Source organism: Aythya fuligula, chromosome 1, assembly GCF_009819795.1.
Source record: "Aythya fuligula isolate bAytFul2 chromosome 1, bAytFul2.pri, whole genome shotgun sequence".
Classification (NCBI taxonomy): Eukaryota; Metazoa; Chordata; class Aves; order Anseriformes; family Anatidae; genus Aythya; species Aythya fuligula.
The window spans coordinates 143134010-143159013 of NC_045559.1; the positions used below are offsets into that span (position 1 = coordinate 143134010).

Genomic DNA, 25004 nt, shown 5'->3' on the forward strand with positions numbered 1-25004 from the left:
TGAACACAGCACTGAAAACCAAGCTCCATTTTAACTCCTTCATCAGCTGCCCATTATAACATAGTTGGCAGTTCAGCTAATGGCCTGCGAGGCAAAACAGAAAACAAACTGTCCCCCTGTATCTACGCCTTCTCCGAAGTGCTGACAAGAAGGGAGATGCTTAGAGATACATTCAGCACATATGACTTAGAAGATGGAAGAGTAGCATTAAAGGCCATTTTTACAGTGTAATTACTGTGCCGTGGTGTTAAAACAATATTTACCTAACGACAGCAGTCTCCTCCTGGTGCTTTACCTTGCTGTTTTGCCCATGATAAAGTGTTGTTGGAATCCACCCCTCAGCAGCCAGGAGCTGCGGACACCGGGGAACATGTTCGCTCACATAGGTTGCTCATAAAACAGCTCTCCCAGGCCCGAAAAGATTTCTTCTATCATCAGCCGGCAGCGAAGCCCCTTTCCAGCATCTGGGCTGCATGACAGCCTGGCGCTGGAATGTGCTTCTCCGCAGCCCAGCTTTTAACTTGAAGCTCTGGCAGGGCTCTGGGTAGGTCTGGCTCAGTGACACGGAGCTGTGAAAGTCAATCGCTTCGTCTGGGAACCAGGGGAAGCCCAGCATATTCTTTAGCCGCCTTTGCCTTCAGCTCCTTTGCAGTCTAAGCACAGAATATACACGCCCGTGACAGCAATTAGAGAGACATGGACTTCCAGCGCAGAGCTCACCCCTACGCGATCCCGGAGGATGAGGAGATCACCCACGAGGTCACTCGCGATGGCCACAACCCTGCGGGAAACGAAGGCGAGAAACCAGTGTCAAAACTGCAGCGTAGGCACAGTGACATAAAGCTCTACAAAGAGTTTTGTGACTTTTATGCAAGATTGTAAGTTGGCTCTGTCCGCCTGTGGGGTGTGACCGCGGTGATGCCGTTGGTGTAGGGTACCCAGGGCTTTTACCCTCTGAGCTCTGGGCAGGCTGCGGGAGCCGTTCTCTGCCGCTGCTCTGTGTTTGGTACGGTGCCAGTTGTAATCACCGGCGAAAATTTGAGCTGTTGCTGTGAACTTAATCTGTAATTGCGTCAGAAATTTTTATCAGCAGTTGAAACAGGGTTGGCATTTGCCAAGTAGTCTCAGATTTTTAGGCTGTTGCTTATTTGGGGCAAACGTATAGCCCATCTATCTCACTACTACAGAACTGTCGCGTGCATCGGTGATTTCTCACAACATGTGTTTCAAATCAAAGCATACGAGTGCTTTTGCATATCGAGGAGGCAGACTTTGTGCTTTCATTAGCCTTCAAAGTTTGTTTCATGTTTTTGCTTGTGTTTTGTCTCTGACAGCACTTAACATCAAGTAACTTTGCAGCATAACATCCTTGGTACTCAGGAACTGTTGGGGCGATGATGAAGGATCACAGTTTTTATTATGATTACCGCTCATTTAAATTAATAAAGAGTATGGATGAAGTGACTTTCTTCCCCCCCACTGAACTTAGTGTGGCTAACTTTATATTTAAGCACATTTTATAGTGTAATCACTGCACTTTTTCAGTGTGCTTGTCTCTTACGCATGAGATAGACCATTCCCCGGTCTGACCTCCTCTGTGAAATCTGCCCAGTCATTGTTTCACTGCGAGGACAGCGAATATTTTGATAGCAGTCACTGTTGGCCTCTTCTGCAGAGAGCTTCAGAGAGCGAGGAAAAAAAAAAAAGCCAGCTAATAATAACTGGTCAGATGTGACCTTGTGTAGGGTTCCTCCGTGGCACAGCGTAAGAAATAGATAAAGCACGTTCCTTTTTGAGCCATGTGATAGGTGTACGTGGTGCTGTGCAAGGAATGGGTTTGATTCCTGTTGAAGCTGGTGGGAGCCAAGAGGTGTTAACCCTTGGGGGGCATCTTGCACAGGACCGAGTGCCCTGCACTTACAAATGCAACAGATTTCTGTATCAAAACGTGTGCCTGTGTGCACATACATGTAAAATAATGTCTTAACAAGCTTCCACATAGATGTTCGAGGCAGTCTTTTCGTCAGCTGTGTTATGATTGCGTGAAACTAAACCATCACCCTGTGTTTGCTCTGCTATCATCTGCTATCAATCTGCTATCAGATGATATCAGGGCAGAGAGGTGATCCTGAAAGGCATAGCTTTGGGATTCCAGGCATAAGTAAGAAAATGCTTACAAAGGAAAAATTGAATGAGCCTTTTTCTAGTACTAGGGCCTTAATTAATTGTACCGCAGTTGTGCTGGCTGTTGCAGATACGGACATGATCCCAGTGAAGCTGCTAATTCCTCTGCTTTTTTGCAGCTAGCACACTGTCATTTTATGCTCTTTGAGAAGCAGCCAAGGTTGCTATTCGAGTGTTTTTTCCCTGGTGTTGACCTATGCCTGGGTCACGGTGAAGCATCCCAGCATCATGGCCAGAGCATTCCTAATTTCCACCTTGTCCCTGGCCTGATGCTGGGGTGCTGTGAGCTGCTCTAACTCAGACGAGCCATAACAAACCAACCCAAAATCCCTTGACTTTAAACCAAATTTTTAAAACGACTTCAAGCAAGCAAAGATGATGTCAGGAAAAACTGTTTGCTCTGGTTTTCAGTAATCTGCCAGACTAAACACCTTCTGATCTTCCATATTGCTTGCTTAGAGCTTTTGAAGCACTGTTGTTGTATGTACTTTAGAACTATGAATTATTATAGAATTGTCATTTATATTTTCCAATGTGATGCCAGTCTTCAGTTGTTCTTAACATTTGCCCGTGCTTTCTGTTATTCTAATGTATTTTATCATTTTTTATAATACTACTTTGAATTACCTGCCTTTTCATGTTGTAAAACGCCAGTAAATGTATCTGTAACACTGCTCCTGTGGTTTTTGTTTTTTTTTTTTTTTTGGTTTTTTAATTAATTGTTATTAGAATAATATTGTAAGGTTTTTGTTTTTAAAGAGTTTAGGGACAGGTGGAAGTGGCAGTTCTACTGCTAAGGGAACACCACAAGACATTAAGTCCATGGAAAATCTTACTTTGAGTCACAGTCAGTGGCATTGCCTTTTGGGGCTAATTTTCTTTCTGTTCCCTTTGTTTTTTTATGGCAGCAACATGGCGAATGCGCTCGCGAATGCCATCTGTGAGCGCTGTAGAGGCGGCTTTGCACCAGCAGAGAAAATCGTCAACAGCAATGGTGAGCTGTACCACGAGCAGTGCTTCGTGTGCGCCCAGTGCTTCCAGCAGTTCCCCGAAGGGCTCTTCTACGAGGTAAGCCGGGAGAAGTAACTCCGGGCAGATCAGTAGCTTAGGAAGTGCTGTGAAAGAAATTGGGAGAGAGGGAGAAAAAGTAGAGGGAGAAAAAAGGGGAAATGTTTTTGTGCCCATTTGGAGGACATCAGTGTGGATAACCTTATTTAAACGTGTAGCCTAACGGTATCACAGTTGAGAAAAGAACCACTGGAGATTTTCCTCCCACTGCATTTTTTTTTCTTGAAATCTGTAAGCACTATATATTGTATCAGAAATGGAGGGAAAGCATCCTTCTTAGAGGAGAGCACTCATATAGAGGGAAATGCCAGCATCCTGCAGTCCTCAGGAGGTTTATTGCGGAGGGAGTGAGACCAGCACAGCATCTGACTATTGCTGGTAGGGATGACCTGTAAGCCAGCGTGCTGAGGTTAAGGTGTGTTGACAGCCCAAACCAGATGGGGCCTAAGTCAGGTCAACCCTAGAATCAGGTAAACCTGGAGTTTAACGTGCCTTTGAGGGAACAAAAACACTCCCACTCAGTTTTCTTAGCCCCAGCTGGATTGCCCTTAAGCTCAAGGTGTGTTTTGGTATCAGAATTGTTTTCTTCTGTCTTCCCCTTCCATGGGGATTCAGAGGTGGCTCAGCTATTTCAAGTGCAAAATGGCTTTAGTGAAAGCTTTAGACTAGTTCATAAAACATGAAGCGATTGGTGTAAGGAAGGGTAGATCATAGGAGACAGGGAATTATTACCTCAACTTTGTGAATGGGGAGCAGAAGCTCATGCAGACAAAGGCAGAGTTCTCAAAAGTATCAAATTTCTTCAGTTGCATCTGAAAATCCTATTCTAATCCACTTTCACACAGAGCGTGCCAGTGTGTCAAGAGCAAAACAGTTCATCTTCCACAGTAGTATTTTTATTTCTACAGAGCTGTGCTATATGGTGAGGAGGAGGCTGAAGGAGGAGTGTTGATTGGAAAAGAAAATGGCAAAAGGGATTCCTGCCTTTGCTTTCTCTCACCTTGCTTGAGGATCAAAAGATTTTTCAGCGGGGTAGGGATAGTGTTGCACAATTTGTGGCAGATGAGCCACTAGTGGTCCACAAAACATCAAAAGGTGAGCTGCAAAACGGTCGCAATTAAGAAAAGGCAACACAAACAAAACACCCCCTAGATACTTACGCATTGCATTATAATTGTTAATATACCCTGAGTTACTGCCTGCCCTGAGTGTTGAGACCTGAGGCAAATGTAAAGTGATAGAAATATTTTAGAACTAAAACGTTTGTTAATAAAATTGTCTTAAAGGAATAAAATGTATTTTCTCTAAATAACGAGGGCTTTATTCATGAAACCTCTTTCAGAAAATGGGATGGTCCTGTTTGAGGTAACAGTTTGAGAAATACTGCTCCAGGAAGCCTGTATCTCCTAGAGGATGGAGGAGGACTGCAGTGGAAAGGAAGTCCTATCTTTGCACCTAGTCCAGGAATATTACAACCTCCCTGTTGCTCACATGTTGCCATACCTGAACCTCCTTGGCCAGGGAAAGCATCCTGATGGTGTTTAAATATATTGGATGTGTGCATTTTGCCTCCTACTGCCACGTTCTTGAGAAACGTTACAGAGAAAGTGGAAAGTCTCAGTTAAGAAAAGCTACCATTTGCCACAGCTACTGTAGAGATAAGATGATGATTGGGATTAAGGGAATATCCAAAGACATGTGTGTGGCTTGAACTGCAGGCCACCCTTCTGCCTCTGGTCCTCCTAGTGTCTACCACAAGATGTTGCAGTTTCTCTCTATACCAGCAAGCCTGCCTGCCGCTGTTGAAGAGATGATGGTTCAGATGATGGCTCAGAAATCTCTCCCAGCCTTCCTCCCCCATCTATGTTGGCCTGTACTTGGCACCTTCTACAGAAAGCGAAGGTCCATATTGTGCCAGCCCTTGTGCCTTTGGGGCTGTTTCAACTTGGAAATGTCCGGCAGGGCCCGCTCCTCTGTCTCTGCACCCTTTAGGGTGTCCACACGTGTCCCGTGCTGCCAGCACAGCTCTCACCTAGCGCTTCAGTGGTCAGCGAGATGATGGCAGTGGAAAGCCTGGCACAGTTCCTGGTGCTGCTCCTTAGGGAGAAGGAGGGACAAGGGCAGAGCTTGGTGTGAGTTAGTTCAGCAAGTCGGGAATGTAATGGGTGACAGCATTTTGGGGGAGAGGCAGGAACAGGAACAGCCCTAGGCAGGTAGAAGGTGGGCTTAGGTTTGCCATCAGGAGATGGCTGACAGTGCTCTGAGATGATCTGTATCACTGTGAGGAAACCATGACTGGAGAAGAAGGGCAGAAAGGTTATCTTCTTCCGACTGGTTTAATGCACCCGTTAACGAGTTGCATGTGGAGGTGTGGCCAGGCAATGTGTTTTTCAGAGCAGGTTCCCTGTGGGTAAACACAGGCGTTGTTGGTAGACCTGCATCACTTTGTGTTTGTTCTGTGCCCCGTTCAGCTAAGCTAGTGTTCCTTGGAAATGATTTCGGGAAGTCAAATATTCTCCCCCTGCCTATCACGAGCGATGCAGAGTTCCCCCAGTTAGCCATTAAGCCGCTTATCACGTTTGCACTCAAACACTGCCACGTGATAAGCTGCCATGCTGCGTGCTCCACCGTGGTGGGGTGGAACTGGTCGGGCTGTGCTGGAAGAAATTCAGGTGTAGGTAGGTCTGCTGCACCGCAGGACACGTCTGCGTTCCCTACAGCTGCTGTCACACAGTTTTGTAACCCAGCAGAGCGTGCAGTCCTGTACTTACAGCAGAACAGCCTGCTTGCATGGGCAGCTTTGGTGGCACTGTGCCCAGAGGAACAGGTTGTCCCTCTTCCCCTTGTAATTACTCGGTGGCTTTTCCTCAAGACCGTGTTATTCCTGGGTTCAGCAATTGTCCTTCCCTAGAGGTCTGTCCCAGTGTGGACCATGAGCACTTCACCTTCAGACAACAGAAATCAGGAGAGATGAAGCCTACCTGGAGTGCAGCTGTTTGTTTGAAGCCCTTTTGGGGCCCTTAAGAGCCCTTTGGGGGCAGTAAGAGCCCCTTTCTGTGCCCTTTCAGAAAAAGGCCAGCCTGCTCCGTGCTGAGGGGCGGAGATGAAAGGGTTTAGAGAGGTGCATCCCACAGGAAAAGAAAGAAAGAAAGCAAAATCCTTATGAAAGACTCCCAAGAGTACTCCTATAACAGGGGAATCTGTATGGCTTTGTTATTATAATGATCACTGAAATAGAAAGACGCAGGACTTTTGCTTTATGAGGCCTAAATGAGAGGAGAGTTCCTTTCAGTTTTTGTTTATTTTCGAAGTTGTTCCGAACAACCTATAGCGAGATAAAAGGAAAGTGCAGCTGCAGTGAGCTTCTCAGATTTATTTCTATTCCATTTGCACGTGGAGTGTTTTCTTAAATTGGGCTTTACCAAAAACTCCCTTAGAGGAAATGTCTTTAAAGAAGCAGGTTTTGGGCATGCCTTCCCGTGACCTGAGTTAGTAAAGATGCGGAGATCAGCTGGAGATAATGTTGTGGTGAAATGTTCTGAAATGAAACACAGAACCATGCAGCTAACCCATGGACCTCCACCAGGCAATAGTTCGATGACTTTGCCTTTCAAACACATGCTGTGGGATCTGTTAGAGAAGCTTAAGGCTTTCTTTAAGAGGGGGAGCTGCTGGGTCATCCACAAATGCAGCACAAATGAGTCAGGCAGGTTGAAAATACAAACAACACGGAATAGTAGCCAACCTGCCTGACACAAACCTGTTTGGTCAGCCCAGGTCAACATGTGGTGGCTCTGAAATCCAAGCAAGCCTGTGCATCTTCCATTGTACCAACTGTTTGCACAAAGCTGGAAGCTTTCTGCTTTTCTTCAGTTTAAAAAGGATTGTATTTGGCAGGAAGCAAGCACCCTTCTCAACGAACCAATAATTTTCATTAATTTTCATTAGTCAGTCCTCTGTCACTCAATTTAAACAACAACAACAACAAAAAACTCCAATTAAAAGTTCATCTGTTTTAGAGTATTACACTGAAAAAAAAAAAAAAAAACTTGATAAATCGCTAGGATAGGCTTCTGGAAGAGTCTGTATGTATCTCATGTGTCTCTCTGATCCTTGTAGGTGCAGTTCAGGTTGAGCACAGGAATTAAGTTTCTGCTCTCAAGTTTCCAGTGACTTCTAGACTATTTCATTAAATCACCACCCTGCCGATGGCTCTGTATATTGCACAAGTAATGACTATGTTGTATTTGCTCCTTGATATTTCATAGTGCAAAGGGATATTGCTGTATTCTCTATCCATGCACCAAAACTTAATTTGTGGGTAGTATTTTGTGTTATTTGCTTCATTTTGTGTTAGACTCAGTACAAAGAAGGAATTGGGGTTTTCCTGCGATCCCTTTTCCAGTGTACTAAACAGAGACATTCAAATCCAAACATACCTGATATTGTCTGTCTGGTTTTAACATGCTAGTTGGCATTTGTGTCTACTAATGATGTGCCTGGAGGTATCTAAACATTTCCCTTCACTTCAGGACATACTCGTCTACATGTTTTTACATATTCCTTGGTTAGGTTGCTAATGCAGTGCTGTTGAACTTTTTTTTTTCCATAGTTTTTTTTCTCCATGAGCTTGAACTACAACTGAACTTCTCTAAGCTTTGAAAAAATTCAGCTCCAAATCCCTTTAGATCATGTCCCGATTTCACCTAGTCAATTTAGAGAATTTTGTTCCTTAACATTTCCTCAAACCACCATGGTGAAGGAAAAGCATGATTTCTCTGTATGTTTGCCTGCACTGCTCCATAAATTGTGAGGATTTCAGTCCCTGGGGGTTCTTCCTCCCCCCCAGACTTACTTCCTCCAGTGTGCTGGGCCATTCTTACAGGAAATGCAGAGTGGGGAAGGGATCAAATGGGTTCAGAGAAAATGCTTCCCCCCAGGAAGGGTTTTCGAAAGCTAATTTCCTGCCCAGAATCCTATCGGTTGCATCAGATTGTCGTCAGTCTGTCAAAATTCAGGCATCCGCTGTGAGGTAAAGGGGTGACAGAAAAATGCCACATGCTCTAAACAGTATTAAAGGAATAGTACTCTCTTAATGCCATGTTCTGACTTAAGGTGGGTGAATTTAGTGCCTGTTTTTCTAGCAGATGGTCAGGTTTGTTTTTTGTACAGCTCCTCATCTTCTACTACCCAGTTGCATCTGGAAACAACGTGGTATGTGACAGTATTTACATCAGGGGCATGCTCCTAATCCCTCTAACTCTCGGCTTGTTTTCCATTTGCAGTTTGAAGGGAGGAAGTACTGTGAGCACGATTTCCAAATGCTTTTCGCCCCGTGCTGCCATCAGTGTGGTAAGTTTTCCGCTGAGGCGAAGTGCTTCACATTGATCACAAATGGGAAGTCCGCGTATTGCTGGGGGAAGATGTGCAACCCCTCTGTATCTCCTCGGGGAGGTGGCCCCACACATCTGAACTTCCAGAATGATCCAGAATGAAGGAGGCTTCAGAGAACTTGGGGAGCTGCTTTTCCTAAAGGTCATCAAACAGTATTTTTTTTTAAAAAAAGGTTTGCATTATTTGAGTGAACAATTAAGCTGTTGGTCCAGTGACCCAATGAACAGACCGTTCGTGGTTACCTGCATCTACGTGCATGTGCTTATATTCAGCCCTTCTCATGCAGCTGAAACCCTCCAGCGAGTCTGTCACCTCTTTTGACAGTTACAACCCATCCGTGTTTTCCTCCTCCATGGAAGCAGGGCCAGTCTTTATCATCTCCTCTTACCACCAACTGATAAGTTGGCTGGTCCCCTTTCATCCTTCTGAAACAAATTCCTTCAGCATCTGATGTCTAACCTGTGTAACACCGAGGGCTGCCTTTTGTCAATTTGTCCGATGATGTAAATGCTTGCGTTTCTGCTACGCTGCAATCAATTGCAAGGTTGTTTTTTTTTTTCCTCTGTGTTCTCTGTGTGTGACACATTTGCTTGGGCAGGGCTGCCCAAGTCATTACTGTACCACTGCTTGATCTGGTCTGGAAGCTCTTGTTTTTCTGTGGTGCCTTGGCAAGCCACTGCAACTTTTGCTTATCTTGGTAAGGCCTTTCCCTTGTGCAGAGGGAGGGGCTGGGTGCTGGAAAAGGGGGAAGCAGATGTTCTGGAGCTTTGAATTTAAAGCTGCAGAATTGAGCAAGCAGGGGAAGGGGAAGAGGAAGACAGGGCTTACTGATGATATCTGAGCTAAACCTGAAGTATGTGACAAACCAGAAAGTGTCTCACTTCATTCCTTCTACAGGCAGGCCAGTCACTTCCTAAGCATGAGGAATTGTTGTATTCCTCCTGTCACTCTGCAGTCCCCTTCCTTTGTCCCCTTCCTGCTCCTCTGTGCCAGGGCTTCCCCTTCTGCATCCCTGCTTCTGGCCTGCAAAGGATTTTTGCAAACCCTCCTCTCTAACCTCTTTAAACAGAAAGTGCTGCTCTTCCTGCACACCAGCATTGTCCACACATGGCTGAGCTCTGCTCCTCTCTGTTAGCACTGTTACTTGCCTTCGGTGGGCTGGGCAGAGGAGCCTTTACCTCTTCAGCACCCAGGAGCCTTTTGCAGGATACCAGAAGCTGTTCTGGTCCCAGGCAGAGGGGTATGGAGGAGCTACACCATGTGTCTCCAGGGTTTCTGCTGCCCAGCTGGCACAGCTCCTCATCTAGAACAGCTTCAGCTGCTCCTACCCTGGCTCCTCATAGCACCAGCTCTGTTAAAACCTCATCAGTTTTGCAGACTGACTAGTTCTGACAGATGGGTTGAAAGTAAGTGACTTTGCTGGAGGGTGTGACTGGCTGGCTGGGCGGCCTCCCAGGTCACTCTGCTCTTTTACCTACAGCACCTCATGGGTCCTAACTGGAACTGGGCTTTTCCAGTGTTTGGATTTACTAAGAGTGGCCAAAATCAACAGGGCTGTTGTCAGCAGCGATGCCTCAAGCTTTCCTGACATTTTTAGAGTCCGTCAGGTTTTATTCTTGAAAAGCGATGACTTCATGGGAATGCCACAGAGTTGCATGCTAGACTTCCTTTCATTCACATCTGTTATCTGACTGATCGCTCCCCTTTGACAGCTGTTTGATTTGCAGGCTCTTTGCAGCCAGGATTCAGCCTTCCTCAGCACCAGGAAGCTGAGCTCCCAGCACGTTTTAGGCAGAGTGCTCTGGGGCACTGCTCAGGGGCCTTGGCTGCAACATCCACGTAGACAACAACTAAACACGTGTCCCCTGTGTGGTGGACATGGCTCCACTGCCTGTGCAGTGGAGTCACACAGTGCATGCACAACAGTAATTTTAACACTTTTTCAATGCCTTGCAGGACAGGACTCCTTGTAGTAGGTTAGAAGTTGTTGTGTGTGTTGGATTTACTGTTTAACAAGAGCATTCTCCCATTGCATCTTTGCGCTTTGACTTCATGTTTTTGTTTTTCTTTTTCTTTTCTGTTTTTTTTTCAATAGGTTCAAGGCCACCCAAGCTCAGTTCAGTTGTGCTTTCAGTATAGAGCCCCTTCAAGGCTTGATTACAGGCCTAGTGGAGTAGAAGCCACTACTGTGTAAATGACAACTTAAAATTGCCCTCTTCTAAAAGAGGAGAAAGACAAAGATGATAAAGAGACAAGAATGCCATATTATAAAAAGAACTCTGTATATTGTGCAAGAGTTTGAGATCAGATAAGAAAAAACAGATAGGACTGGAAAGGGATAATTGCAGAGAGAAGGTGGAGAAAGACTTATATATAAAGAACAGAAGGTTGTCCATCAGCAAGGACATCTGCTTCTGACCCACAGCAAAAAACAAACAAACAAAAACAACCCAAATTCCAGAGTTTAGAACCAGAACTGCAACACTGAAAATAATATATCCTACCAAATTTGGGGGGAGGTGGGCAGTATATGAGGAGAGGATGATGATGTAATTGTAGTGATTCGGTTGTGGGTTTCTTTTAACATTGTCTAGCATGGTATTGTAAATCCTGGTATTGTCTTTCTTGCAGGTGAGTTCATTATTGGTCGTGTTATTAAGGCTATGAACAACAGTTGGCATCCAGAATGCTTCTGCTGTGACATCTGCCAACAAGTATTGGCAGATATTGGATTTGTCAAGAATGCTGGGAGGTAGGCCTTCATCCTTGTGTTACTGCTCATGAATAAAATGAAATGAGAGGTGGGACTTAGCAGCTATGGCCCTTAAAACTTTCCAGTTGAGGTGGAGTAACTGAAGTGGCTTTTATGAGAAAAAGGTCTGAGGGCGCATCACAAAATTAAGAATGGATATCTTAGAATAAGCACATAAATTCTTAACCATTTATCTACCTCAACCCCAGATTTCTTGTCAACACCAGGTCTCGTCTGTACCCAGTGACATTTCAGGATTGGTAGGGTACATTCTGATAAGAGAGACAACAAGAGAGATGCAGAAGTATTGTATTTTTTTAAATCAATTCTTGTTTTTCCAACATGGGTTTCCAATTTGAGTCCAGTTCAGCACCTTATTCATCAATAAATGTTTTCAGTTCATTGGGAGCCTTCCCTTATTTACCAGCTGTAATCACAAGGATGTTTTGCAAGTGGATTATATGGCCATTGACTTCATAAGTTTAATATGTCATACAGAGTTGCTTTTATACAATTAGGACCTGTGTGGCCATCCAGCTTCCAAGCTAAATTTTTAAGAGTTTGAGAATAAAATATTCAGCAGTGAGAATCTGTAGTGAAAGTTGTTTTCTGTGTTTTTGACACAGCTTAAATTCAAACAAGTTGAAGAAATTATAGTCCTGAAATGATAGGAAATATGATAGCCCTCCTTCTCCTCAAAAAGGCTGATTGAAATGAAGTTCTAATAGATGTTTGATCTATATTTTTCACTGTACTAACTGGTGCTGGTACTTACCTACGTTTTTTATGTTGTTTCAGGCATCTCTGCCGTCCTTGCCATAACAGGGAAAAGGCCAGAGGCTTGGGAAAGTACATTTGCCAGAAGTGCCATGCCATTATTGATGAACAGCCTCTCATATTCAAAAATGATCCTTACCACCCTGATCACTTCAACTGTGCAAACTGCGGGTAACTTGAGTTCTGCAAAGGAAGACAAGAAAATGCTGTTTTTCTTTGCTTCATCCATGTACATTTTAAAGTGAAATCCAGTCCTGTTACACAGGCAAGAGGGACAGGTTTGGGGTGCCTTGTAGCCAGATGTGTGTCTGGTTGTTGCTTTTGGGATGGTGGAGTTAGACCTTTCGCTCAGACAACAGCCGATATGTTGGGGAGTAATGAAAGATTGTAATTTTCAGCATTTCCGTAGGAAATATGAAGTCTGGGCACAGATAGATGTTTCTGTAGCAGCAAAATGACTGATAGCTTCTTCTTCTGCAACAAAGGGTAGAAAAGTGATCCTCCTTAGCTGCTTATTATCTTGCCTATGTTATTTCTAGCTGAGTTGCATGAAAACTTTGTTCATTCCTTTTAAAGACATTTTCTTAGAAGCTTTCCCTTACCTCATTTTATCAGCTTCTGCAAGTGTAGTCTACATAAATTCGTGTTTCTACATCCCCAGATGCACAGATCAGGGGACGTTGTAGGATACAGCACACTGTATTATTAGTTGCTTATTTTTGGTATAAAGGAAGCTATCGTTTCAGTGCCATAACAAAGGCTGATTTATTTGAAAAGCAACCTGTACTATTGCGTCAGTGCCAGTGTCAGCTCATATTTTTCTTTCTCTGATGTTTAATGCCATAGGGAAAAAGTAAAGAATTGCATTTTCCTTTCAGTTACATTTATGTAAATCTAAAATAAACAGGTGATAAGAGGACCAGAATAGAAGCCAAGCATGACTACAGCTTTCAAACACGTTTGAAAACAGCTCAGTAGCTATTTTCAGAGAGACTTAATGCATTGTACTTAGCAGGGTTTTCTCAGTTTACTATGGAATCAGTCTTGTTTCAAAAAAAAAAAAAAAAGAATTGCCATATTTGATGCTGCTAGATCCATTATTGTAGTATAAATCCAATCTCTAAAACAAATGCTAAAAATTAGGTTATCTCCAGAAACTCTCAAGAGTTGAAATCATTCAGTTCCTTTATTCATGCTCTCAATTAATTAACTTTTGAACAGGAAGGAGCTTACTGCTGATGCTCGTGAGTTGAAGGGAGAATTATATTGTTTACCCTGCCATGACAAAATGGGTGTCCCCATCTGTGGAGCATGTAGAAGACCAATTGAAGGACGAGTGGTGAATGCTATGGGCAAACAGTGGCATGTGGAGGTAAACAATAGCTGATACATTGTCTTTCACAAGTTTAAATATTAACATAGCTGGAATATTGCTGATCAATCTACATGAAAGGATTAGAAAAGGATGCAGGAATAATTAGTATATGCATTCTCCTAATCCCATTTTCAACCTTCTTATGTCTGGTCTTTCACTGTGAAATGAGAGTTATTTCCAACCTTGCAGAGACCTTTGACTGTGAAGCTAAAATCATTAATCAGAGGAAGCACTGCCAGCTCCTTATAGAAGAAAATTTCACAAAGTGAAGAGGAGGATATATGGAAAGGCAGTAAAGTTCTGTGACAGCTGTAATACTACTGGGCACCATAATATTCTTAAGTCTTTCACAGTTACCTGCCACATTTAAAGCACTTCATGGGAAGGTTTCATATTTCAAGGGCATGTACAAGACTTAGTTCCATATCTTCCTTTTAACTTAGGAAGATAAGCAGCCTATTCCTTTTGTGTTGAAAATCTCCTCCAGCAAGAGCTTTCTTCACAAGAGTGTAATGATGGTGCTTATTATTTAATCTCCATTCATTCTATTAATTGATAACACATCACTTTGCTTGCTTTTTTTGTAACTTTTGGATTGAAATGTTGAAGACAAGTTTTAATTCTCCTTTGCAAGACGGCATAGCTAGCTCAGTAGACGTGACGTTTAATCATTTAATTTGCTTTATCACATCATTTAATTTGCTTTCCAAAAAACTACAATTGCTTCCAAGTAATCCAAAAATGTATATAATTTTCTTCATAGCATTTTGTGTGTGCGAAATGTGAGAAGCCATTCCTGGGTCATCGTCATTATGAGAGAAAAGGCTTGGCATATTGTGAAACCCACTACAATCAGGTAAGGTTGCCTATTTTTCAAAATTGTGTTGTTAAACTCATGAATGGATTTTATTAAAGGAGGTGGAAGACCATAGGCATTATTCTGTTTTCTCATAATCACCTGTGGGTATAAAGCTAATTAGCAGATGCTCTGTTGCAGTTAATTTTTATCAGTTTCTCTAATTATAAATCTGGCATTGAAAAAGAAAACTTCAGGGATTTCACAAAGACTAGATGGGCTAATCAGTATCGAGTTGCTCTTCAAGCTTAGTGGCGCTTATGTAGAGCTGTTTCAAGCTTTTGCATGTCTGCGAGGTGAGAGCAGCTAATAACACCCAATCTTTCCCAAGAAGTTAAAGCAGATTTGCGATTCAGGAGCTGTGGTTTAACACGAAGCCTTTGTGAGTAGCGTGTTTTTTTCTGCTACTCTAAGATGATCTGTGTTAGGATACACAGCATCACCCAGCTCATTCATTCAGCTGCCTAAGACTACAAAGACTTTATTTTGTCAGAGGACACCACCTAGTGACCGCTTGCATTTAAATAAGAGCTACGTACAGTTCCCTGCAGACTCACAGAATCACAGAATTTCTAGGTTGGAAGAGACCTCGAGATCATCGAGTCCAACCTCTGACCTCACACTAACACTCCCTTAATTGTGCAGTCCAGCACTGCAAGGTGTAAACCATTTCTATTTGGAAGCCAACCACAAGGTGTCACGTACACACCTTTGCTTGGCTAAGTAAAGAGGAGGAATTATCCCTGGGAGTTGTAAGGCATCTTCTAATTACAGATGGATTCTTAATTTGTCAGTGATGAAGAGCAGATGACTGAAATGTTGCTGGCACCCTTTTAGGCAATAAATGCCATGGAATGAAGGATTTCTGGCCTTTTATTTATTGATCGATTGATTTTAAGAAAAATAAATAAACATAGCATTTCCTTACAGCTTTTGCCAGAAAAAGTGGTATGTTGTTCTAGTCGTGCTCCAAATGTTAAATTGGATGGTTGCTGAAGATCTGTATGTGACTTCGCTGTATTTTAAATGTTCAGCGTTAGAGAAATAGCAAAACAAAACAACACAACATTTTTAGAGGGTCATGCAGATGCAAACAGATGTTTTCACCTTCAGCATTACAGAGACTTTTTCTGATAAGATGAATGCGAAACTTAATTGGAAAACAAAAGCAGACCTGCCGATTTTCTCTTTTTTTTTTTTTTACTGAAATAAACAGTAAAGCTACTTTGCCCTTAAGCCAACATAGAATGTTTTGTTATTTTGAGAAGCTACCTTTGATAAAATCATTCCATTAAAAATTCATTACTTCTCCTTCCTCTTCAGCTGTTCGGTGATGTTTGTTTCCATTGCAATCGTGTGATTGAAGGAGATGGTAAGCACTTTACTGACTGTTTTCTTAACGTTACATTTTGGTGGAAGTTCTCTCTAACAGTGGAAGTCAGACCCTTGTTGAATCCCCGACTGTTCGCATTAAACCAAAATAAGCCATTGTCTTGATCAGAAATTAGGATAGATCTGATTAGTCAGAGGCCAAATGGAAAGAAGACCTAGTAGCGAATGTTTTATGACAGTGTCTAAAGAGAACTGTGGTCAGCTGGAAAACCTTTAGTAACAAGCAAAGTTCAGGGGTGCTGGGAGATGCACTGGTGGCTTCCTGCCCCACCTACCTTAAAAATGAACACATGCAACTGTGAGAATGACTACATGGGCGTCTTCTCAAATGAATTTAGGGATCATGATCCGGATTTGGAAAATAATTTAGATATTGAAAGATTTAGGTGGGCTTTCTAACAGATTTTTTAAAGTGCCTAACTTTCATTTCAATCCACTTCCTGGAGATATTTGCCTATCTATCTCAGGCACCTGTCTTGAAAATCTAGGCTGATGATAATTTCACAAAACCAGGAAGGAATCGTAAAGATCTGTCCTGTGAAGGCATAAGTGGAAACGAGTGTTTTAATTTTGGGGGGGTGGGATTATTTTGGACACTTTTTGGCATTTTATCGTAGCTGGGTGTCCAAAGGCAAATCATTCTACCTGCAATAATGCCACATTACTTTGTTCCTGGTTACACCTGCCTGAAGTAAACACTGTAATACCAATGTTAGCCTCGCCTAAACCAAAGCTATTAGCAAAGTGGGCGGAAGCCTCTAGGTTTTAAAAGGAGCCATAAAGTAGTTCATAGTCATGTAAATATAGGGTGAGACCCACATTCCCGGGATGTGCTTTCCCTGCGTTTTTGGGACTGGACTGTACCTGCAGAACAACAATCCAGAAGGCTTTGGAGGAAGCCGTATCTTCATCTTTGCTGAAATCCTGAATGAAGGCACTGGGGCTTGAAGCAAATGAATAATGCAGCCTTGTCTGATCACCACATCTCTGTGTATTTTTTACATTACACCGTGTAATCTGACTCCCATATTGTGTGTGTCAGCCACTGAACTGAACAGATTGCAATGTTGTCATTTCTTTATTTTCATTGCGCGTCTTCAATTATTCTACATTTCTTCTTTCACTTCTGCACAGAAATTTGACAAAAACTGCTGTCACAAATGATGAGTATCCTTTTTTTTTCCCTCTCTCTGGTGAAACAGACATCTGTGACAGCAGTTTTTCAAGAGGGTGTCTATGACTGTATTGGAAAGGTTGCTTATAAGCGAAGACTTTCATCTGCTTAGTATTATTTTGTCAAGCAGGTGAATAACTGTATGCTATTCTTCTGTGGATGTGCTTGGCCCAATAGAGTAGGAAAAAAAAAGTTTTGCATGACAATGGGGTGTTTCTGTTTGCTGCTGACAAAATGTTGCATTATAGGAGAAAAGCATTGCATTGCCTTGGATCCTCTACATTTGGTTAAAAAGAGAAGCAAGTTTTGGCAAGGAAAGTTGGGAAGGTGTACTGTGAAAGAGAGGAGGAACAGAAAAGTGAGATACAGAACAAAGAGAAAATGCTTTCTCTCCAAAACAAAGAATAAAAATATATTCATGTTTATCATGATAAAGTGATTTATCTCGTTAGTCCATAACTTTTTTTTTCACTTTGATAGCCCTGATTTACCTGAATTACCCTGATTCCTGGATCATGTTACTTTCTTCGACCAGCCAAGTGCTACAGTTGATGGCACTGTGGTCTGAGCAGGATCTGGGGAATGAAACAGAATGAAAACATAAACGCCCTTTTGCTGGATTGCTTTTCAGCTGAAAAAGTCTCCTGGTCATGTTCGAAACATGGCCTCACAAAACAGTTGCCTGAGGTCGGCATGCTATGAGATGAGGTAGAAGCAAGCAACGGGAGTCAGAAATTTGTTAAACTAGTCTTGTTGGTGCCCATAGCGCTGTGTGTGCCCTCAGAAACAGCTTTATCAACACTTTATAGTCCCACTGCACAGCATTCACATGTGCCTTCCTAGTCTTGCCATGTTATTGTTACGGTCCTCAATTCTGGATATATGAATCAAACGCTTGTTCTTCATGTCTCGTGAACATTACAGCTTATTTTTTTAAATATTTTTTTTTGTAATGCTAATGATTTCCTTTCTTTTTTCCCTTGCTCTAGTTGTGTCTGCTCTGAATAAGGCATGGTGTGTGAACTGTTTCGCTTGTTCAACCTGCAACACTAAGTTAACACTCAAGTAAGTTTATTGATAGGTGTGATGCCTTCAAAACGTATCGGTGGTTATCTTTACAGTGTAGATGTTGCTGTAGTTTAACTGTTATGGTACAAAAAACATAGGATCAGCACTGAGAAAATTGTGCCTTTCTTCCTCTAGCTCCATTTACTAATTCACATCTTTTTCAGCTGTCTGTTCAGTTCTTCCTCCAGTTAAGTCTTCTTAACTCTCCTCCTTTTCTGTCCCTTTATTTTTTCTGTTTAACTCCAAAGGGATAAGTTTGTTGAAATTGATCTAAAACCTGTCTGCAAACATTGTTATGAGAAAATGCCAGATGAATTTAAGCGACGCCTTGCCAAACGGGAACGTGAAGCGAAGGATAAAGAGAAGCAGAAAAAGAAAAAGCCAATCTGTCTGTAAACTTTTTTTCCTTCTCACCACCACCTCTGCTCCTTTCTTCTTTGGTTAGTGCTAAGGATGCTTTTATTTAAAATTTTTGCATGCATTCATGGCAATCAAAACCAAAATATTTTTAACACAACTGCAACTCGAAATAATGTTATTTCATTATCTTAGTCTGCCTTGCTCTACAATGAGATTAGAAAGGCCTTGTAAGTGACACAGCTAATAAATATGGACACTTGGGAAAAGGCTGCATAACTCGCATGCAGTACTGTAATTACTGTCTACAATGTATATAACCTCGTGGCAGTAACTTTGTAGATATGTATAAATTGGAGTTCAAATTTTTTGTCTGTGTATGTGAGCCACGATACTTATTTTTTTCAATATCCTTGCCATTAAAAAAGTCTTTTTTTCTTTTTTCTTTTTTTTTTTTTTTTTTGCCTTGTCATTTTAGGAATAAATTCGTTGAATTTGATATGAAGCCTGTCTGCAAAAAGTGCTATGAGAAGTTTCCTCTAGAGCTGAAGAAAAGACTGAAGAAACTAGCTGAAACTTTGGGAAGGAAGTGAAGACTTTTCTGCTCTCCCTGTTCTTTATGGAAACGTTATACATACTACTCGTGGGGAGGGACTTTGAGGCTGCAATCAGATAATAGATTACGATGCATGCCTTTTAATCAAATTGAGATATTTTGAAAATTTCCATTCTCTATACATGTACATGTATACTTAGTTGTTGGTAAGTAGACCACACTTACAGACTAAATTAAATATCAACTCACCTGAAAGGTTTCTGACCCTGATAATGCCGTTGAATTGGTACAAGTCCACCACTGTGCACAGTAGTCTCTGTGGAATTTTAGATAGAGAATATGCTTGTGAATACCTGCAAAGACACACTTTGCAAATGTGTCCAACGTTACGGACACATAGTGTCATTTATATTAATGAAAGTATTGATGTGCAGATTAAGCATGAATATAAAACTTCAAGTGTCTAGGGCAAGAAACCAAACATACCTCACTTCATGGGAAAAAAAAAAAAAAAAAAAAAAAAAATATGCCCAGATTTCAGGTCAAATAGTCTCATTAAGGAGCCTGGTTTCAGATGGTTTGAAAAGTATCTTATTTCTAGATACAGTTACTGTACAAATGACCTGCTTCTGATTGTTTGTGCTTACATGATGAATCTGTACATCAGACTTAGCATGAAATATCTGTATGAAGTCTATATTCCTACTGCAAGAAATGAGCATACTCAGAACTACTTGAATTTTGCTATATTCCATTCAGAGTAACACATTAACTTTTATATATGCTTTTGCATTGTATTTACTTTTTGTGCCTTATTCTGCTGGACCATACATAACAGTGTTCCATTAAATATATATATATAGTTTTATTTTTATTTCATATTTTTATGCAGAAACTATATACAAGGTATTTTCAAAAGATAACATACTTTGCCTTAATTATTCAGGATGCAAGAGGAATTTTGTTACAAATGTGAACACCTGAGGTTTAAATTTAGCTTCTTAGCCTTCTTTAACTTCTAGAACAGTAATGGAAATGCATATTTCAATTAACTGGCAATATTACTTTTACACTGTGAGTGTAAATATATGTGGTTTGATCCTACTAGGATCTATTTCTTTAGTCATCCTCAAGAACTGAGTTCACAAGTCATCAGAATTCCTTATAACATACACCTGATTGTTTTATACCGTTGACTTCTGTTCGTGCACACCTGTTTTATTTTTCCCTTTTCTATTGAAAATGCAGTTACTCAGGAATTCCTGATGGTACTGTGTTACCAAGTACACGTGTTTTTTTTTTTTTTTTCTTTTTCATATTAGTGACTTACACAGATTTTATGTAATTACATCATAGCAAGCAAAATTTCCTTTCCTGTTTATGGAGAACTGGTTGCTTCAAAACATCTTTCCAGTGTCATCAATAAAGGCTATGTTATTAACACTTGTATCAGCTCTCTTAAATGAGTGTTTGAGATGGGTGGAAAAGCAGCGAGGCAGCCTTTCTTCCCTATGCTTCTATCTGTGCCTGTGTAAATACTTCCTTATCCTGATTTAAAGGAGACATACACCTAACCTATGTATGCACTTTAGTTTTTAGGTTTAAGAAAGAAACTGCAGTTTGCTTCGTAAGGAACAACTTGGTTCTTCTGGCTGTTTTCTGAATCGGCACAGTTTAGGTTTTCCTAAAGAAAATACCTTGTCTGAGTTTAAAATGCATACCTTCCTACCACATTTTAATCTCTCCTGTTTTCAATGTAATGCGGCTTTCACCTCAAATATCCAGTTTAGTATTAGGTAAGGTATTTTTGATTGTTATTATTGTATATGTTTATTCAGTGCAGTAACAGTTCTATAGCTGAATGCAGTCCTTAACTGTGTTCATGACAAGAAGTCCTCTTCCCCCCCCCAAAAAAAAAGAGTTTATATAACTAGCCTGATAACACCGTTGGGATTTCAGACTGTGCCATGGGTTCAGGAGACCATTCTCAGCAATACTTCCTTTAAATTGTAATTCAGTTCTTCTAGGTTTTTCACACTCCACTGACTGTATGCACAGCCCTACTGTGGGTGGAAACAGTCCCTGACCCCGAGAGGCATGGCCTGCCTTGTGTGGTTATATCCCAGAATGTGGCAGCCTTGTTTGCACCTCCTCCAGGCTCCGCAGTAACCCTGTGGCCCAAACACAATGTTTTTTGCTGTGTTTCCACGTTCTTGATCATGAAGACTGCGCTATAGTGCAGTAGCACCAAGGTGGTGGTCTATGTGTCAGTAACAGGAGTGTGTTTCAGACCCCACTATGTAGCACTACGAGCATCCAAGGGTTCAGGGGTTCAAAGCCTGCTGCGTCACAGAAATATTTCAGAAGGATGGGGCTGCTACAGGCCAGGTAGTCCAAACATTTGCTCAAGGCAGGTCTAACTTCAAAGCTGCACCAACACTAAAAGTCGTACCCAGCCAAGTTTTGAGTATCTCCAAGGAAGATCTCACAAGCCTCTGTAGGCGATATGTCACAGTCTTTAATCACCTTCCAGGTGTTGGTGGTTTGTTTTTTTTTTTTTCTGTATTCTTATTATTGGAGTCCTATCTCCAGTGGAGGGTTGCCCAAATTCACACTGCTCCCTCGGGAGTTGTCTTCAGAGTGAACTATCATTGAAATAATACCCATGGATTTTGTCATCAAGAGCATTATTAAAAGCAGTGCAAAACAGGGAGGGAGCTAGCAATTAGACAATTAACCTGGACAATTGCAGGTCTAGTGTTGAAGCTGACTTCCTGGCCTGTCAGCATTATAAATATTTCACATAGCTGGACATGCTTTCTTTAAAGAGGCTGAGTTTATTATTGCTTTTTGAACCGTGACCCCCACGAGGTCTCTCAAAGAAGGCTGTGGGCCTGGGATTTAGGAATGGATGCCTCAGCTTTGCCCCCTTTTTACTGCACGGGATCAATCATGCACGAGGAAGAGAGATTCCTTTTGAAGCTCCTGCTTAGAGTAACAGTAGGGAGCACTTCAGAAAGCCCAATGGATGTAGCTGTAGGGGGAAGGAGCTGAGCCTAAAGCTTTTCTGCCTCCAGCAGTGGCAAATCCTGAGCTCAGTTCCTACCAAGATATCAAGATGTGCAGTGAGCCAAGCTGGTTGTAAAGTTAGCACTAAAGATGGTCAACTGCTGTCCTGTCAGGCGGGCTACCCTCCTGGTGTTGCAACCACTAGGGACAACGTGGTGCCAATTGCACAGAGATGCTGACCAGCATCAAGGCACTCAACCTGGTCTGCATGAAGGCAATTTCATGTCATGAAAAGCAAAAATTTCCTCCAGTGACTCCTGAGCCAGCTCTCAGATTCTCCTCTGCACCAGCGCTAAGACTTTTAATCCTCAGCCTGGCAGGTGTTGACAAACTTTGTAATCCTCATCATTTAAAAAGCAGAGGGAAAAAAAATGCTATTTCTTAATTTAAATTAAAACCAATGTGTAAAGAAATCACCATTAATAGGGCTAATAATAAAACAGAGGGTTAACTCTGGCAGGGTGTCAGGTGGCTGCTGCTTACAGAAACAAGGTGGATACTTCATTATTTATTTATTTTTTTTAATAAAGGTGGGAGGAGTTGTGGAGATGTTGTCGGTAGTGCTTAGGTACAGCAGGAAACTTGTGCATGTCAGCGGGACGCTAGAGACTGAGGAGGGGATGAATTTTTAACGCAGCCTGCTCGCAGAGATATGACACGACTTGGGGACAGCCCAGTGGCCTCAATTTGACCAAAGTGCCTGGAACTGGCAGAAAAACGAGAGGGGCACACACCTCCAGCAAGCTGGCTGCTGCTGGGAATTAAGCTGTGGGGCAACCGCCTTACGGCTTAAAAATAAATAAATAAATAAATAAATAAACAATAATAATTTATATCTCGTGTCTCAAACTTTGCAGCCTGTGCATCTTAAGGGCTGCTCCCAGCTAGTTGCTGAGGGACCCTTTGCAAACTCATTTCCTACAGCCCTGTCAGGGAGCCCCCAACGGCCGCCCACAACCGCAGCCATAACGGCCGCCCCGCGCATGCGTCATGGCCCCTCCCCGCCCCTCCCCGCCCCTCCCCTCACTGTGGCGCCGGCTCCTGCGCATTCGGCGGGGGCGGGGCCGCCGCCGGACGCCCGCGCTGCGGGGGGCGGAATTTGCGTAAGGCGCGGCGGCTCCTGCGCACCCTCCAGTGGGGCGGGCGCCGCAGGGGCGCGCGGGAGCGTGCGCAGTGTGCGCAGTGAGCGTAGCGCGCGCTGCGTGCTGCGCGCTGCGCGCGCAGCGTTCCTAAGGCGTGGCCGGCGGCCGGCCGGGAGCGGTTGCGGTTGCGTCGCTGCGCGGCGCGGCGCGGCGCAGAGCGGGAGCCCGGAGCTCGGCCGGGCTCAGCGCTGCTGCCGTCGCCATGTTGAGGCGCAGCAAGGCCGAGGTGGAGCGCTATGTCGCCTCCGTGCAGGCCGCCGCGCCTTCTCTGAGAGAGGTGAGCGAGGCCTCGCCGCTTCCCTTGGCCGGTGGGGGGGGAGGCGGAGGGGGTCCCGGGGGGGTCCCGGTGGGGTCCCGGTGGGGTTGGGGATGGGGTGGGGGGGGAGGGGGGGGTCCCGGCGTCGTGAGGGGAGGGTTGGGGCTGCCCCTGCCCCGCGGCGCCTCACGGGGAGGAGGGGGTTTATAGCCGCCTTCAGGTTTCGGTTTCCTTTCCGTGTGGGGGTTTCTGGCCGGCCGCTGGCTGAAGCGACAGCGCCGAGGGAGGGGGAGCTGGGGGCGCACAGCCCCGCTCCCTGTCACCCAGCGGGCCCGGGGGGTGGCAAACGCCAGCCGTGCCCATGATGGCTGGGAAGCGCTCAGCCGACTGATGCAATTCAGCGGGCCCTAATCCTGAGGGATCCCGGCCTGCCCCTCTGAGTTGGTTTTAATCGGCGTGAATGTGCCCGAGCTAGCCGTGGTGCGTTAGGGACTGCCTGCAGGGCCTGTGCCTACCGTTCGTGCCTTTCCCAGCAGCAGCAAAGTTGTCCTGTGACTTAGTTTATGCGATTTGGGCGCTGTTTAGGCTAGGCAGCGTCAAGTGCATCGCCGCCGGATTCACAGATACGTTTCCCACAGTTTTGATACTCCCCGGTGGACTCAACAAAAAATATTTCCTCTCCTTTTCTTGTGCTCAAGGCCACCGCGCGCGTTTAGTTTTGACTTTCGAACGATGCTTACAGCTGACTGTGTAGCACAGTCCACCGTGGGAATAGTTACTGGTTTCCTTGTTGTGTTGATTTTGGAGGGAAGGGTCTTACAAGGCTGCAAGTGTTTATTTTGAGGTTGCTTTTCATCCCTGTACACAAGGTGTCAAGCATGAGTCCACTCTGGCGTGTCACTGATCCCTTGTGATACCTGAAAATATGGACTGAAAACTAGGAGGCCTGCTTTCATTTAAATTCACTTCTTAAAGTTTTACATAGATAACTTGGGGGTGGGAGAGGGGTGGGGAGTAGCAATTTGAATGTATTTAGAATGCAGGCAGTTGATTCACGTTTTGCGTCATTAGGCCTAACTATCTCCAGTATTTTGGAGTTCACAGACAAAACCTGCTTTTTTGATCCGATGTTGGGAGCTCAGATTTTAAATACATATTTGAAAATAGCTTCTACCTTGAAGTTTTTGCTGGTGACTTTGTAGTTCTCTAGCTCATTCCTTTGACTCATTTCCTCCTGCCCATGCTTCTCCCATCTTGCCCTCTTGCTTGCTCAGTTTTCTGTTTTGCTTTTTCTCACTTTCGTTTCCTTGTTTTATTCCTCCTTAAATACCTTTCATCTTTCATCCCCGGAACAAGTGTGTTCAAGTTATCTCAGACTGATGACATTAGAAATAAATCACTGTATCGATGCATTTTGTATATAAACTGAGAGTAGGAGGGATTTCTTAGTTGGGGAGAAAGCATTTACCTGTATTTAAACAGTTGTATGTGATATGTACTAGAGCAGGACTAAGTAACATCTTTTTGTTTACTCTGTCAGATTTTAGGGATTCTTTTTGCAACATTGTTACATTGGGGGGAAAA

General features: G+C 43.2%; 2 protein-coding genes across 6 annotated transcripts in view; both read left to right on the forward strand.

The window, feature by feature from the left end:
• LIMS1 (LIM zinc finger domain containing 1) overlaps positions 1 to 20400 on the forward strand; it is a 62869-nt gene extending 42469 nt beyond the window's left edge. For 2 of the 5 annotated variants that reach the window (XM_032184925.1, XM_032184933.1), the window contains exons 2-10: positions 3093 to 3252; positions 8538 to 8604; positions 11278 to 11398; positions 12197 to 12346; positions 13397 to 13547; positions 14314 to 14406; positions 15730 to 15778; positions 17962 to 18037; positions 18289 to 18449. In XM_032184925.1, the coding sequence (XP_032040816.1) occupies positions 3097 to 3252; positions 8538 to 8604; positions 11278 to 11398; positions 12197 to 12346; positions 13397 to 13547; positions 14314 to 14406; positions 15730 to 15778; positions 17962 to 18037; positions 18289 to 18436 (1011 nt within the window). In that variant the 5' untranslated portion in view covers positions 3093 to 3096 and the 3' untranslated portion in view covers positions 18437 to 18449. Of the gene's footprint in view, positions 1 to 681; positions 879 to 3092; positions 3253 to 8537; positions 8605 to 11277; positions 11399 to 12196; positions 12347 to 13396; positions 13548 to 14313; positions 14407 to 15729; positions 15779 to 17961; positions 18038 to 18288; positions 18450 to 18875 lie in introns of those variants that run through there. The other 3 variants (XM_032184914.1, XM_032184941.1, XM_032184904.1) reach the window with 2 other exon arrangements.
• Positions 20401 to 23274: 2874 nt separating this feature from the next.
• Positions 23275 to 25004, forward strand: part of LOC116489741 (ranBP2-like and GRIP domain-containing protein 3) — a 34915-nt gene continuing 33185 nt past the window's right edge. Inside the window, exon 1 of the mRNA XM_032188355.1 lies at positions 23275 to 23441. Coding sequence (XP_032044246.1) covers positions 23367 to 23441 — 75 coding nt within the window. The 5' untranslated portion in view covers positions 23275 to 23366. The remainder of the gene's footprint in view (positions 23442 to 25004) is intronic.